The sequence below is a fragment of the Balearica regulorum genome, chromosome 1 (genome assembly GCF_011004875.1).
Source record: "Balearica regulorum gibbericeps isolate bBalReg1 chromosome 1, bBalReg1.pri, whole genome shotgun sequence".
NCBI lineage: Eukaryota > Metazoa > Chordata > Aves > Gruiformes > Gruidae > Balearica > Balearica regulorum.
Window position 1 is genome coordinate 209,265,835 of NC_046184.1, and position 15,636 is coordinate 209,281,470.

General features: G+C 40.2%; 1 protein-coding gene across 3 annotated transcripts in view; it reads left to right on the plus strand.

Annotated features, from left to right (window-relative positions):
* NOX4 (NADPH oxidase 4) overlaps nt 1–15,636 on the plus strand; it is a 110,809-nt gene that overhangs the window by 89,379 nt on the left and 5,794 nt on the right. For all 3 annotated transcript variants that reach the window (XM_075742490.1, XM_075742492.1, XM_075742493.1), the window contains 4 exons: nt 8,680–8,799; nt 12,185–12,293; nt 12,862–12,930; nt 14,988–15,088. In XM_075742490.1, the coding sequence (XP_075598605.1) occupies nt 8,680–8,799; nt 12,185–12,293; nt 12,862–12,930; nt 14,988–15,088 (399 nt within the window). The remainder of the gene's footprint in view (nt 1–8,679; nt 8,800–12,184; nt 12,294–12,861; nt 12,931–14,987; nt 15,089–15,636) is intronic.

The following is a 15,636-nucleotide window of genomic DNA, read 5'->3' on the forward strand; positions in this document are numbered from 1 at the left end:
AGGTTTATTACATTTTAAATAGCGTATTTATGCTTAGCTTTGCTATATATTGAGGATCTCATTTTATTGTAGGATTGACTACTTCATTCCAGCTGCATAATTTGTTGTGCAATTTGTCCTTCTTTGGTTTTTTCTTCTTATTCTTTTCATTTTGAATTCTTCATCGCTACTTAGTCTAGTGCAAAAGGCCTGAAAGGGTTGCTTTTGGAGCGGATTGATCTACTGCCAATTACATCTTTCAGCACTCTTGTCAGCTTTTTCTCCCCTCCCCTTTTATTTCTGCAGATACCTAGCTGGGATTTTAATTTCCGCAATTGTCATTCTTGGTATTTGTCAGTAGGAGCCAACTTTTCTTTCCCGAGCCCTAAGGTGTATTGAAGCTTGACCGGAAAAGCCTACTGGCAGTGTGGATTGTGGATGTCTAGTTAGAGTGGTTGTCTTCTTCCTCCAGTCTACTCTTACTAAAAAAAAATATTATGACCTTTGGTATAATATGCTCCCCAAGTATATTGGTAAGTGCAAAGCAGCTGCCAGGGGTGGGGGACTACTACATCTCATACATGTACTACCTGTCAGGCTTTCCTGAATCCTAAACTCTCATGTAGACTTTTTATTTACCTTGAAAATACCCAAACCCTGGCTGAGGGAACTGCATCAGACCTCCAGTGCTGGTTAATATGTTGCATCAGTATGCTTCAGTATGCTTCAGTTGCTTCAGGTATCCCGTAGTACCCTGAAATACTGATGCTGCAGGTATTTCCACTGGCATGGCGACGTGGGATATCCTGTCTTAGTGAGTATAATTTACCAAGTGAGGAAGAGGACTCAGTGCTAATATCAGCACTGCTTTTGAGAAGGATGCATGCTGTCTGCTAGATGGCAAATGTGTGACCACCAAAGGGAACAGTGTAGGCAAGAAAAAGCTTCCTGTAAATATTCAAAGATACAAAAATTCAAATATGCAAGTGGATTATTCTAAAGCAGAAATACTCTTTGCAGTGAGATGGACAGATAACCACTGTGCCAGTGAATGAGTTGTGGAGAAACATGGCCGACACACTCAACCTACTTGTGGTTGCTGATCTGCAGCATCATTTAATGATGTAACAAACTGAATTTTGAAAAGTTGAGTTACAATGGGTGGTGCAATCATTACAAATATTTTTGTTTTACTTTATTAGCTGAGGCAAAATTGGTAGGAGACAAGTTTACAGGGAGGCAAGGCACTTTGCAAAATAGATACCGTAATTGGTAAGGAAATAAGTGGAAAATTTGATTTTTTGTTATGAGAAAATTAAATCATGTATGATCTTTAATCAAAGAAATACATTTTGGAAACATTTTATAAAAATGACAACAAAAAGGCTGCCATGGAGAAGAATTAATAAAGTATTAATTAAGTATATTCACCTCTGAAAGTACACCTACTTTCAGAGAACAAGGTTGTCTGAATGCGTAATTGTACTTGATTGTAGTTCTCATAGTGGTTTTACAGACTTTTAAAATGAAGTGAATGGTCTAAACTGTTACTTCTCTGCTATGATAATCAGCAATGAGAAATAAGAAGTATGGGCTCTCCGTGAGTACTTTAGATAGTATTTAGACAGTTTTATTCAGTTCTGAGGAAAATTAACTTGGTCTGAGAGATTACCTTCAGATTGCTCAAGGAAAAGTCATATTTACAAGGGTGTCCGTCAGTTGTACAAGTCTGTTTTCTGTCACTTTCAGTGGAAATTGTCACTATGCTTTTTTGAAGTTTTCACATAGTTGTGTTTTGGGGTTTTTTTTCTCCTTTTCTCCTCCTCCACCATCCTCCCTACTCCTCTGTTACAAGTCCAACTCCCCATAGGTAGCTGTACAACTTCTGCTGCTGTAGTGTTCCGGCCTACTCCAGTGGGATCTTCTTGAACCTGTACTGTGTCTCATAGAAAACCATGGATCTCAGTTCAGGGTTTACAGAAGGAACCTTATCTATGAAAATACAGTTGCCTGCTCTGCTTTTCCGCTTTCTTGCCCTTGTCATCGTGCCTTCAACATATTTTCTCTTGCTAAGGATGTTGTAGAAATGGAAATTCTTCTTCAGTTATCGCTGGGCCCTTGAAAGTACAACATGCTGAAGAACGGGTCATTTTGGTTTGTTTTGCCCAGCCAGGCAGAAATAAATGGAACTGAGATGTACTAAAACCAATGACTTCTCTAGAATGTTAAAAATAATGGTAACTTGGCATGTTTCTATGAGAAGAAAATCTGATGCTAATTGATTTTATGGGGGTTTGAGCCATCAACATTGGTATAATTGGATGTTTCACCAACTGATGAAGGAAGCAACTTCTGTAGAAGAGAGAAGGAAACTTTACAAGCTCTGGTACATACTGTAGGAATATGTTTGAAGTTGAAAGGAAAAAATATGAGTAATCAATCAGAAATTAAACTCAGGCTCTTTAAAAAGGAGACAATACCTAATGAAATCTGAATTAGAATCATAACACTTTGCGATCTTGTGTAAAACAGTGTATAAAGTTAATTGGACACACTGGGTTTTGCAAGCTTACTCATCTAAGGGGCTGCTGTTTTCTTTAATGAAAACATCATCCTTCACAATGTCAGGAGAACACATGGGAATCTCTGGTCTCACATGCCAGATGTCACATTTTGTTAGACTTTTAAACCTTGAAAGCCATTGCAGTTTCGGAAATCCATACAAATGGAGGATGATGTGCTTTGTTCAGTGGTGGTTCTTTGTCTGTAAAAGGCTATTGGTACTGAAATGCTGTCAATAATCACAAGCCTTCTGGAAAAATAGTGTCAGAACGTGCACTTACTAATTGAGGTTTAAATAATGACATGAAGTGTCATATGTTGACTTCAAAAGATGAAGCAACTGTCTTGATTTTTGCTGCAGAAAATAGTTGAAAATCTTCAGTAGTACCAAATGCAGCTTCTTTGAAAAATAAAATCATGTCATTTGTTGTAGCTAGGTTTTTATTGAAAACTGTGAATTGAGCCTTGGACTCCAAAGTGGTCTGGAACACTTCTGCAATCAGTTTTACTTTTTGCAAGCCTACCATATGAAAGATTGCCTTTGATATAAGTTTCAGATTTGGATTGTTTCCAGTAATTCTTTATTCATCTGTATTATCCTAGTGCCCTGAAGAACCAGTCATGCATCAGGAAGCCAACCTGATACGCACAGTCACACAGCACAGGGACTGTCCTGGCCAAACCAACCTAAACTAAAAGAACAGGAGATAACAGACGGATACAATTAGACAGCAAAATTCAAGGAAACAGTGAGACAGTACTGGGCCAGAATATGACTGAGCTACGGTGAGCACGTTGGCAGCCTAATTACTGTCAACTTGTGGTTTATTGGTTTTTTAGATATTAGAGGAAAAAGGAGTCTTAAGAAGGAATTTGAAGGGAGATAATGAAATAGCTCTGCAGATGTTTACAGAGATTTCTTCCCAGGCATGAAGGGCAGTGTGGGAGGAACATGAAGGCACTTGTTTGAATATTTATCACATGGGGGTGGAGGGTGGTGTTGTGGGTTATCGGAGGGAGGTGATGGAATCTCTGGTGCATAAGAGTTACAGCAGCAGAAGAGTGTAAGGAGACGGTTGCAGCCATCAGACAGTCGGTTCCTTGGAGTTCTCGGACTGCATCCATCATGGCAGTACTGAGCTGTGGTTTTAGTAGGACAAGTTAAAGAGAAGAACAAGTGTGGGAGGAGGGTTGTTTACTTGATTCTGTTTTGATTTTGGAGAACTTTATCCAAAACCTATTGAAGTCAATGACATGGGCTTTTCATAGGATATCAGGGGCGGGATTCAGCTCCAGCCAAAGATGTGTAAACGTAGGTGTCTGTGTGTGAGCTAAGTAACTGAGGTTCTGTTTTCACAGTGGAGATATGGGTCTGGATTCGGATGCCTCAGGCTAGTTTCTAATGCCACTTCAATTCTGCTTGGCCTTCAGCTGTTCCAGAGGGACACCGATCTCTAAGGTCCTGTTGATTGAGTCAGTGCAGTCTGTAGACATAGAGAGCAATTGATCACATCCGGAAACTCTCTCTAGGCTCCATTAACTGTATTGACTGCATCTCTTTTGACTGTATCGGGGACTTACTGGGTGTGCTCACACAAAGATACTTACACCTGGGTCTCAGTAACAAACTGAATACTGCTCCGAGGATATAAAATCTCATGTTGCTGAGTGAAATCCTTACTCTGTTGGCATTGGTAAGAGTTCTGCCACAAACTTCAGTCAGACTAGGACTTAACTTCCTGCGCTCTATGCAGTATTTCATATCCAAGCATTTTGTTCAGCTTGCAAATGCTGATACTTCTTTAATTAAAATTTCCTACCAGCTCTTGAATTAACTCCCCTACCCATCTGTTATTCCACTAATATCCCTGATATAATGTCTCACAGTGGCTCCCAAAGAGCCTGGGGGAAAAAGCGACAATGTAATATCAGTATTTACAGTTGGGTAGTGAAGTACAACATAAGCATTAAACTTTTTTAAGGGCACCTACACCCTGCAGTAAAGCATGGCACAGAGGTCCAAGTCTGACAGAGGTGTGGGCAGGTGTCTCCACACATCGTTGTGCAGCTCCTTATGGAAGATAGTAACTTGGGTTTCAAAAGCAGTACAGCTGCCTGTGTCCCTGAGACAGTGTCCCTTGGTTTAGGGACAGCCCCATGTTAGTGCACTTGTATTGCTCAATGCTGGAACAAGCTGCCTTGGTGCTTGCTGGAATATTTCTCTACCACTGTGCTGTAGAATGTAAGTGTGCTTTAAATAGAAAATATGTTCACCATCTATCTGTAAGATGCTTTTTAATTGTGTGCTCTGCTATTTTTTGTGATATATTCTGCTTTGAGGAGCTTTTTTTCTGCTTGTGAGCTAAGAAATTTTGCCAGAATAACTGAGAGCACTCCTAAGACTAGAAATGAATACATGTGAAAAGAACAACTCGTTATTTGAATAAGTTTGCCTGAAGGGGGAATTTCTAAACTTTTAGTAAAATTCCATTCCCTTCCTTTATGTTAATTAAATTAAAGCTGGGGGGATAGGAGAGCGTAGCATGGTAGTATGATATATCTGGGGCACAACTCAAGAAACAAAAAGTCATTTACCCCCCTTGGCTTGTCTGTCTTTTTATTGAACGCTGTGAGATTTCATTTGCAATAATGAACTGCTTTTATGCAAGAACTTTTCAGTACTACCAAATGAAAGCAGGAACATGTTGACAGGAAGTGAAAGTTGCACAATCTCTGCAAAAGTCCATGACTGAATCGCTGCTCTGTTCATCACAGCCCTATTTGATACAGCATCAGGAGGTTTCTTTCTTCCACTGACTTGAATAAAAGAAAGATCAGTTCCTAAATAACCACTTCCATCAAGGCATCAGAGCCACATTTCTTTTAATTATAAATTATCCCCTTAATGGGATTAAATATTGCCTGTTTATGACATCCAACAAAATCTTCCAGGGAGATCACATCCTTGGAATCAGTCTTTTCAGGCAGTATTGTGGAGTGGGTTAACGCGGTAGCAATATTACTTCAGCTTTTACCCCATTTCTCTTTCTCACACTTGGAAGCGGTGACTTCTGGCTGTTCTCTGCTGGGCCACATGCAGGCACAGCAGGAGGCTCTTGGCTGCTCTCGCTGCATTTTGCTGTCCTAACAACTGCTCCTTACTCCCTCAGAGGAAGATGCAGTGGGCAGACAGAAATATTTTGCAGGCCAGATGGGGCTAATGGGCCACAAACTGGAGCAATCTGAACAAAATACATATTTAATTAAAGATTGTTTCTTGAATTTCTGGCATGGAATTATGCACTTTGCTTGACTGGTTTGCGGTGACCAGATCTAGTTTTGCATGTTTCAACTCCTGATCATGTCAGTGGTATTCGGTGGCACTCAGACTTTCCAGGAATTTCTTAGTCCCTTCGGAGATCAGACATACGTACATACTTCAGAGAGTCCTCAAGTAGGCTTAAGTGCAGTTCTGCTAAGTGGCACCCCTACAGTATATGACCATTGTCACATCCACTGTGGTCATTTCTGGAAAAATCTGCTTTGCTAGTTTGCTTTCTTTGTTTGCTTGTGTTTTTCCCCCAAAATGGTGGCTTTAAGTTTGTATATCCAAATGAAAGTTACTGCTGCTGGTGCAGAATGCAAGGAATTTCCCTCAGGCCTGTGCTTACGCCCTTAATACCTTTACGAGCGGTTCTCTATATTTTACCAGCTGGGCAGGATCTGATTAGGGTAACATATGTATAAGAGATATGCCAGGAATGACAGTGGGCTTCATTTGCTGGTCTTCATTATCCAGTAATTTTTTTTTTTTTTTTCCCCTACATTGATATCCCGAAATTAGATCTCTGTTGACATATATATCTAAGACCCATAACATTCGTGGACTTCTCTCAAAATGTCCCCTGGACGAGATTTCTTTCAGAGTAATGACCTACTTCTCTATATTTCCCCTGTTGCTTATGTAAATAAGAGATGCTCCTTTACCTCCTCAGCCAAATGATAGTGCAACGTGTAGACGATCTCTTAAAGCAGCTGCTGCTGCACTCTGCGCCAGCAGTGGTATTGTTTCATTAATGGAAAATAAACCCTTATTAAGCAAATGGGGTATAAAGCGTTATGTAACGGGAAACATTTAATGATAAGATACTTAAAGTTCTGTTTATATTGTATACACATGTCCAGTTAAGTTTTTATTGGCCCCATTGTGCAAAAGAATTTATCTGTCCTAAGTAAGGAGTGAAGTTGGTTTAGTATTCTCGTCATGCTGGTATTAACATACCTGACACTGAAAGCTTTGAGATTCTCCAAGACAACATTTGTAGTATACTGTAGTGAGTTCAGAATACAAAGACAGAAATAAGAATATGCATATTTAGGCTGCAGTTTGATTAGTTATGAATATCAGTGAGGAATTTTGGTTAATTAAAACCATCTACTGCCAGCACTTCCAGTGCCCTCTGATGATGGCTGTCACTGGCCCAGTGTCTTCTCCCTTTCTCTCCAGGTAGGACACCAAGAGCCACCAAAGGAGTTTATTAGACAGAGCATAGTTAAGCATCAGCCTGTTTGCCTCCAGATCCATCAGAAAGTAGGTACTTATCTGTGTTTAGGTAAGACGCTGTAGAATAAGGAGCCCAACATATGAGGCATCAAGATGTCAGCAATAGCAGAGGTCTGGAAGACATTTCCTAGAAAGGACCATATTGGTCAAGGACACCCAGACAAGATGTTGTATTGAGTGGTAAGATGCCAAAGGTCAAACCACAAAACTGAAAGAAATGAAATCAGACTGAGATACTAAGTTATGGCTAAGATCCAGTCCTCAAAAGGAAAGAATCAGATGAGGGTTGGGAGACTTTGTCTGCGAAAAGAGACGTCTCCTCTGCCTTTTGTTCTCTGGCTGATGTTATAAAGGAGAAGCTTATGCCCTTTCATTAGATGTAGAGCATGCCTAGCATAGTTGCGTAATAGTACCATTATGTGTGTGTATAAAACTAATACATATTGGAGCTTTTTTTGTGAACTCAGGCCGAAGGTTGATCTCAGCCAGCCTCACAGTGAGTAAATATCTAGTCACTGAGCTGCTGGTTCCACCACAGTTTGCTATATTCACAGATTACCTAAAATCTGCTGATCCAGTGAGCCACTCATACACAGAATGGACCTTGACTAAATGTACTGTTCAAGTTCTCTTCATAATAGTTTTTAAAGGTGCATCTATTGCTGAATTTAAGATAGGCAGTTGGTATTCCATAGGTACAATAGGGGCTATGTGAATCTTATTAGAAAAATTACAGTCCATAAATTTTGAGCTATCTATGGATGACCTTGGTGAGACTTTCAGCAGTGTAGGAAAAATTTGGAGATCAAACCTTTGAAGATGCCTAAAAGCCCATTTTTAAATTATAGTCAACTGACTTTCTGGCGGTCTCTGAAATAGTCTCCTAAGTGATCTTTAAAAACAGGTACACAGAACTGTTGTAAGAGTCTGTAAGAGACTGTAAGAGTCAAAGGGGTATAACACAGTGGTTTTCCTCCTCTTCAGATATTCAGTATGATTGGGGTAGATCGCGTTCCCAAGGGCCTGGATGTGGAGTAGACAGATGTTAATTTGTTCTTCTGCAGGATGGATATGTGTCACCTTCCTTTTCTGGAGGCCCTTGAAAAGCATTATGAGAAGCCAGGAAAGAGATTTTTTTTAACCCTTCGTCCATCTCAGCTGTTTCTGATGTTCAAGAGATAAACCTCCTTGGCAGGCCTAGCCAAACTCTTTTTCTTCCTGTGTATGACCCATCGAATTGTTATTGTTTGAAGTGCCACACTTTGTTTGCCCTCTAATACCAGACACAAAGGACAGTCATAATTTAGTCACCTCCACTTGTTTGATTAAAAAATAGCTTGTATAATCATGGAATGTGCCAAGAGATTTTATATAACAGTTTTTCATACCACCTGTACGTTTTTTTCTCTCCACATAAACCTTTCCAGGGAAAAGATTTTCACATTCTGCATCCCAAGACTAATAAAAAATTGAAATAAATTCTTTGTATGGTTTTAATTCCAGCTCGCTTTTCTTTTCCTCTTTCTGAGTTTAGAAGCTTTCTCTGAAAGTGTTCTTTTTTTCTTTTTTTGCAGACTGTATGTGGATGGACCTTTTGGAAGTCCCTTTGAGGAATCCCTGAACTACGAGGTCAGCCTCTGTGTGGCTGGAGGTATTGGAGTTACACCATTTGCATCAATACTCAACACACTGCTGTAAGTGTGCTTAAGCCTTTTAAAGCTATCCCCCCCCCCAATTTACTATAGTAGTGCGTGTCAGAAAGACTTTCAGAGTATTTAAAAACTCCCATTACCATAACATAAATGAATGATTCCTTGGAGAGAGGTAGAAGAGAGGGACCGGGATGTCCCCTGAAGAGCATAAATCATCTCATGAAGGCTCTGTAACCCAAGGAGTTGTGGCAGAGTTGTGCCCGTAAGGGCTGGGGCAATGTCACTAGCCTTTATATCCTGCCACCAGCTTAGCCTGTGGTTAATATGGTCACAGCCCTTCAGCTAGACTTGTTCCCCTAGTCCCAGCTTAGATGAGGCTATGGACTATGATAGTGAGTTTTTGAAAGTTAGGAAGTTGTGATAGTCTTTCTGCTGGAAATGCAGGCCGTCTCTCCTGGTCTGTTTGACTTTGGTAAATGTGTAAGCTTAAGGTTTTAAAGGAAAGGGATTGACTTGCATTCAGATAGCATTTGGATGTTTAACTCCATTTGAAAATTTAAATTATAGGTATGCCTTTTTCTTTTTTTTTGTTTTGCTTTTTTTTTTATTTAAAGCATTTGACGTTCTATTCAGACTAAACCTTTCACCTCTTATTTCTCTGTCACGTTGGCAACATGGTTTCCACCAAATTTTTCACTGTATGAAATAGGCTTGCTTTTATGATTGCTATTGATTTTTTTATTGTGGGGTTTTGTTTTTTTTTGTTTGCTAAAGTATTTCTAAGAGCTCCATTCACAGATAAGCACCCCTGTTTCATAGGCACCGTATAAAGAGCCAACCAAAGCAGCAGGCCTTCCTTGAAGTGTTGAAAGGCTAGCTGGCTTTGGGAGGGTTTTACAAAGCATAACTAAAGCATTTGTTCGAAGATGAGCATGCCAATGGCCAGCTCTAACTCCAAAGTGAAGTTAAAGCCTGGAATTTAGATGCTGTGCATGCTCTGTCCTTGATCTGGGCTGGATTTGACAGTGCTGAGCACTTCTGAAAATTGTCAGCCCCACCTATCTCATAGTGCTGCACTCCTCAAAGACCATCTTGGGCTCCTTCATTTTCTTTTCCTGAAAGAATGTGAAAAACAGGTACAGTTTTGCTGAAAGCCTGGGGCCCAGGTGGATGAGATGACCATTTTCCTTGTGATGGATTATCCTTGACAGAGTTTAGCAAAAATGTCACCGATCATAATGATGGGCCAGCAGCGGGTAATGAGATGTTTGCCTCTACCAGTGTGTTATCAGAGGCTGTAGGAACTTGCACAGACATTGCCATAGAAGGTTAGTGTCCAAAAGCTTTTGCAATATCCATTTATCTGGATAAAGCCATAAATTGGCTTCCAAGCCGCCCATCCCATAACCTGCCTTTGTATCCAGTCTTCCCCTGTACAATATACAGGAGAATCATTCTGTGATTCTGGGAGAAAGTAACAGCCTTAGCCTGCTTTCCTTCTCAGTGTTTAAACATCAACAAAGCCCCGGGTTAGTGGATGCTCTGCCTGTTGTCTTTGCCCTGGCTGAGAAGCAGAAATTGGCAGGTATGAACACACAAACTGCCTTGCGATGCCAGTGCTGCAGAGCAGCGGGGCCAGTCCTGTTTGTCACAGACATGCAGGTCTGGGGGAGATGAGAAGCCTGTCAACGTAGTCATTTGTTTCCTGCTCAATTGTGTTCCTGTTGCATGTACGCAATTTAATTCCTGCTCCTACCCTTCCCTCCACTTAACCGTTGAGCCCTATGCCCTATTTTTAAGAAAATAGATTAAGGAAAGCTACTGGCTGTCATGCAGAAGCGTGATATTATTGGCAGTGGTAACATAGAAACACAAAAGAAGTGTTATATACATGTGGGTTTGGTTGTAATGGGGGATAGCACCTTTATTGCATAATATATACTGCTGGCATATGTATCTGAGGTGCTATTTTAAATCTATGCTTGACTTGTTTCATGAAAACACCAAGAGTGGTGTTTTGTTACTGAGCCACAGGAGTTCAATACAAAATGCCTTGCATTTTTCTCTTCTTTTATCCTTTTTTTATGGTGAAGGGCACTTATTTTCCTTGCTACTGCTCCTACTTATCATCTTGTCACATCTGACCAGATTGTGACCCTTCCTCAGGGCTTGTCTTAGTATAGGCAGTCGGAAAAAGATGGAGGAAATCCTACTCTGCGGGTCAACAGTTTACAAATAAAAAAGCTGAAATCAGGACTTGAAAGACACTGTACTCTCGAGTCTTAAAGCACTTTTTTTCTCTCTGTGGGTAGGTTACACAGAAGGTGAGTTCTCAGCCCCTGCAAGCTGCTGAGAATGTCTCCATCCTTCCTCCTCAGATTTGCAGTGAGACTTAGGGGTATGTTGAGGCAAGATGGTGGTTGGAGCCATCACTTATGTAGATCTGTTAGTACAATAACCTTGATGGATATGCCAGCAACCCTGGACTTTGAAATAATGCACAACGGATATGGTGAGATGTATCATGAAACTTTTCTACTGGGGTTGGCTCCAGGGACTAGCGTTTGACTGTAGCCTTCTTTATCTGAAAATTATTTTGGGAGGAAAAGGAGGAAACAATCTGTGCAGTGGCTATTTCAGTAATCAGAACAACAGAAAACAGCTTTGGCCAGCTAAGACGACATTTCCTAGATATTTGTGCTTTGTTTGAACTCATTAATCATCAGGATTTTTTTCATTTCTGTTTTGTCCCAGTTCATTCCAATCCTTCCTTTGTGCTATATTTGTGTTTTATTTGCATTAAAAATCTGACACGAGAGTCCTGTTTTTCTAAATGCAATGCCAGAATCTGCCGATGACTGCATTTTCCCCACCAGCATTTTCTGAGGACTGTAATATATCACACAGTTCCCTAACACAATGGCGCTCTGATTTGATTTAGTCTTTGTGATTTTGCTGGAGTATTAATTATAATCAACCAGAGCCTTTCACATATAAAGGCAGAATTAAGTCCTGACATTATTGCATTTGTCAATATTTTTCTCTTAGGGGTCGCTTTGTAAACCTAATAAAGAATTGACATAATACACTTGAACTTAGAATGTCTGATTTGCTTTGAAATAAAATTTTGATGATGATGCACGAATCCATATTTGCAACCAAAATCATCTGTATAGCTGACAACTTCCTAATGCAGAAACAGTATCTGTGAAGGCTGTTAGCTCTGTGCTAGAGATTTAATATTCTCAGGATCAGCCTAATGGGTTGTGTTGGTCATTTCAGTGTCTGATGTGTCATAGGATGAAGAACAACTTAGCAGTTGGCTTCTAATGGAAACTCACATTTCTGCTAATGAATATAAAGCATCTTAATTAATGTTTCCTTTTTAAATGATAATTTTTGATTATGCAAACGTTTTATTTTCAAGTGACGGCTGGAAATGCTACAAGCTCAGAAGACTCTACTTCATTTGGGTGTGCAGGGACATTGAATCTTTCCGCTGGTTTGCAGATCTGCTCTGTACGTTGCATAACAAGGTAATGGGTGTTTCTGGAGGGATACTGACAGCTTAATAAATGCAGGGTATGTCCACACCACGTAACTGGCATGCTATAGAGAAAGGCAGCCGTACCCAAAGCAAGCGAGCTTCAGCAGCACCTCTCCTTGGGCTACCTGACCCAGACTCCTTTTGTGCTTGTAGCTGCACAAAACAGTTTGAGTATCTCTCACTGGTATTTCATTGCACAGAGTAGTCTGTACATTTATCTGTGAAATTTATGAGATGGAAGAAGAACATGCAGGTTGGGGAGTCTGAGTGGCCTTTAGCCATTTGGCCAGTAGACAGATTGAGAACGGAGGGGAACTTAGAATTTCAAGTGGATTTTAAAAGCAGCGTAGCTTCCTAAAATAATATTTTGTAAACAGCATGATGCACAACATTCTGGAGTGCACAAAGGGGTGCTATGCAAGCGTATCTTCTTCATTAAAAAGCTTACTTCACTGATGCTGAAACCCATGTCCCTCGGGATAGTAGGCAGAAGTGACTTTACGCTTACATTAAGAGAAGGGATATTATTTCACTAGCTGTTTTTATCATCCTCCCAGCTTTGGCAGGAGAATCGACCAGACTATATAAATATCCAGCTGTACCTCAGTCAAACAGATGGAATACAGGTACGTGGCTAAATGCTGTTTGTAAACCGAACTAGACGTTGGAGTAGTAGACAATGCAAACTGTCAGTCAAAGGCAAAAGGGAATTACTGCAGATGGTAAAAACAGGAAATGAGGCCATAAACTCAAATGACTGATTCATTACTAGGGCAAGAGAGCAAGTCCATCCCCACAGCGTTAAGAGAATCTAGTCTAGTAGCCTTAACTTGATTAGATGTGGGCAAAAATCCATATCTTCCTTTTCTAGGAAAGAGGTTCTTCCAGGCCAGGCCACAGACCAGACAGTTGGCCGTGTTCGATGGGAAATCTGCATCATTTCTGGGCTAAGAATCAAAATAGAATAAGACTAGGAGCTTGCAAGCTCAAATCCTCTTTTCAAATTAATATTTTGAGAGAAACTAGCTATTTTTAATTTTTTTATTATTTTTTTACTTCAAATACACACAAAAGTTACAAATTTCTTGATGTATGAGACTGGAAATTATACTGAACTGTCGATTGCCATGTATTAGCAACCCCAAAGCTGGGCCAGTTCCCCAACTCTTGGCATCTCCCATAGCTATTTACGCTTACAATCTTCATTTTACATTATTTAGCACAGGAGCCTAGGCCTGATTCTTTACCCCACTGCGTCTGGAAGCTTTCCATTGACTGCAGTGGGCCCAGAACCAAGCCTAACAATTACTACAAAACATGAAATGCAGTGAGAAACCATGCCCAAAGGATTTTGATGTGCCTGGTACCAGGTGGAGATAGCATAACAGTCACAGCTCTGGTAGGAACACTATCCAATAGTCTAAATGATGTGATAGCTACGGTAGTTATGAACAGTACTCCACAGATTTAATGCCTGGATGACATATGTCGATTGGAATGGGCTGCTTGAAAACACCTAATTGATGAGCCTGGTATGTAATTGCTAGGTTAAAATTAAAACCCGAAACAGGAATGCATTGCAATGACACAGCAAGATTGTAATAATAGACAATTCAAAGCAAGTTTTCTAATACTGTGTATCAAGCAGCTACTGAATTTATTTAAGTCAACTTTGTTTAAAGTCTTTCTTTAAGGTTACTTTTCTTTTGTGGCTACTGAACAAAACTGGCATGAACCATACCTCGTGATTTCTCCAGGGGGAGTCAAAGTCAACTCTCCATTGCCATACAGCTTCTGTGTTCACTGATGTTAGTCCAAAGTGCTGACTACTACCAAAATTAGGGCATTTTCACTTCATGCTCCCTTTGCTCAGAAGTAGCATGCCTGTGTGACAACAGGGACCCAAGCCCGTCCTTCAGCAAATGCCTCTTGAATACAAAAGGCCAACGGAGGATGAGTTAGCCAAGGCTCTGTGTTGGCACTGGTACGAGCAATGGCTCAGGTCATTCAGCAGTGGAGAGAATGTGGGAACCTAGATAAGATGAAACTTCTCTCTGCCTTTCTATCACATTAGGACAGAAAACCAGAGAAAGGGAATGCCCTGCCATGGAAGGGCATTTGACCTTATCAAAATTCTGGTGAGTTAGCACTGCTGGAAGGGGTTGGGATCCATCTGGGGAGCAGTTTTGGCTGCTTTCTGCTGTTACAGCAGCTCAAAACAGCTGGCAAACTACTCTCAGGGAGAAATGTAAAATTTGCCTTGTTACTTTTTCAGATGTAGTCATCTTAATAGTTACTTGTACAAAGTTAAAAAAAAGACTTCAGACAGAAATATGATTTTTGCATAAGTAGTGTTTCTTTTAACTTAGCATTAAAAGCCAATGAGGGAATGAATAATAGGAGTGTGGTTATTGTTTTATGGCTTAAATGAGTTGGTTTAAAAGTAATGGGGAGATTAATGAGCAGCTGCATGAGGAACAATGTATAACGAACACCAAGGAGAGCCATTGGTGGAGGTATTGGTGCATGAAATGGCTGCAGTTTTAATCACAACTGTCTGATACTTGTGCTCAGGTTTTACACCTCAGCGATATGGTAAGTCAGCCAATGTTGGAAATGGGAGCCCTGGGTGATATGAGGCAATTTGCAAATCAGGCAGAATGCAATTTTTTGTTTCTTGCAGAAAATAATTGGTGAAAAATATCAGGCTTTAAACTCAAGGCTTTTGATTGGACGACCCCGGTGGAAACTTCTTTTTGATGAAATAGCGAAGTGTAACCGGCGGTAAGTACCAGTCTGCTTGAAGGATGCCACAGTTTGAACGGTGGGGATACTATCTGTTTCCAGCTATGTTTACATGAAAATATTTTTGAGGTTTATCTTAGAGCATAATGTTTAAGCTACTGATGTTGAAATTAGGTAATATTTTGCTGTGAGAGATAGCCTGTACATACTGACGCTTTTTTTTTTTTACACTCGGAACAGTTCATCTTTTCATGCAGCTAGGATGTTCAGTGGCCCAGAAAATAAAAGTAATAGATTTCCATCTCACTGCACAGAGATTGCATATGTTTTTGTCCGTGGCAATATCTTGCTTGCAATATATGCTGGTTTTATATATAAAGTTGCATTTTTTAAAATTGTTGTCATCTGCTATAATTTTCATGATTTATAGTGCTGGTTTATAAACAGAATGCACAAGGAAGAATCTGACTGTCCTGCATTGTCTTTATTCTGAGGATATATTGTCTTTTGAGATTCCTGGCACTTTTCCATTTTTTGTTAAGACCTGGCAATGCCTTTTTACTGTGCTAGGCAAGTAGTATGGTCTG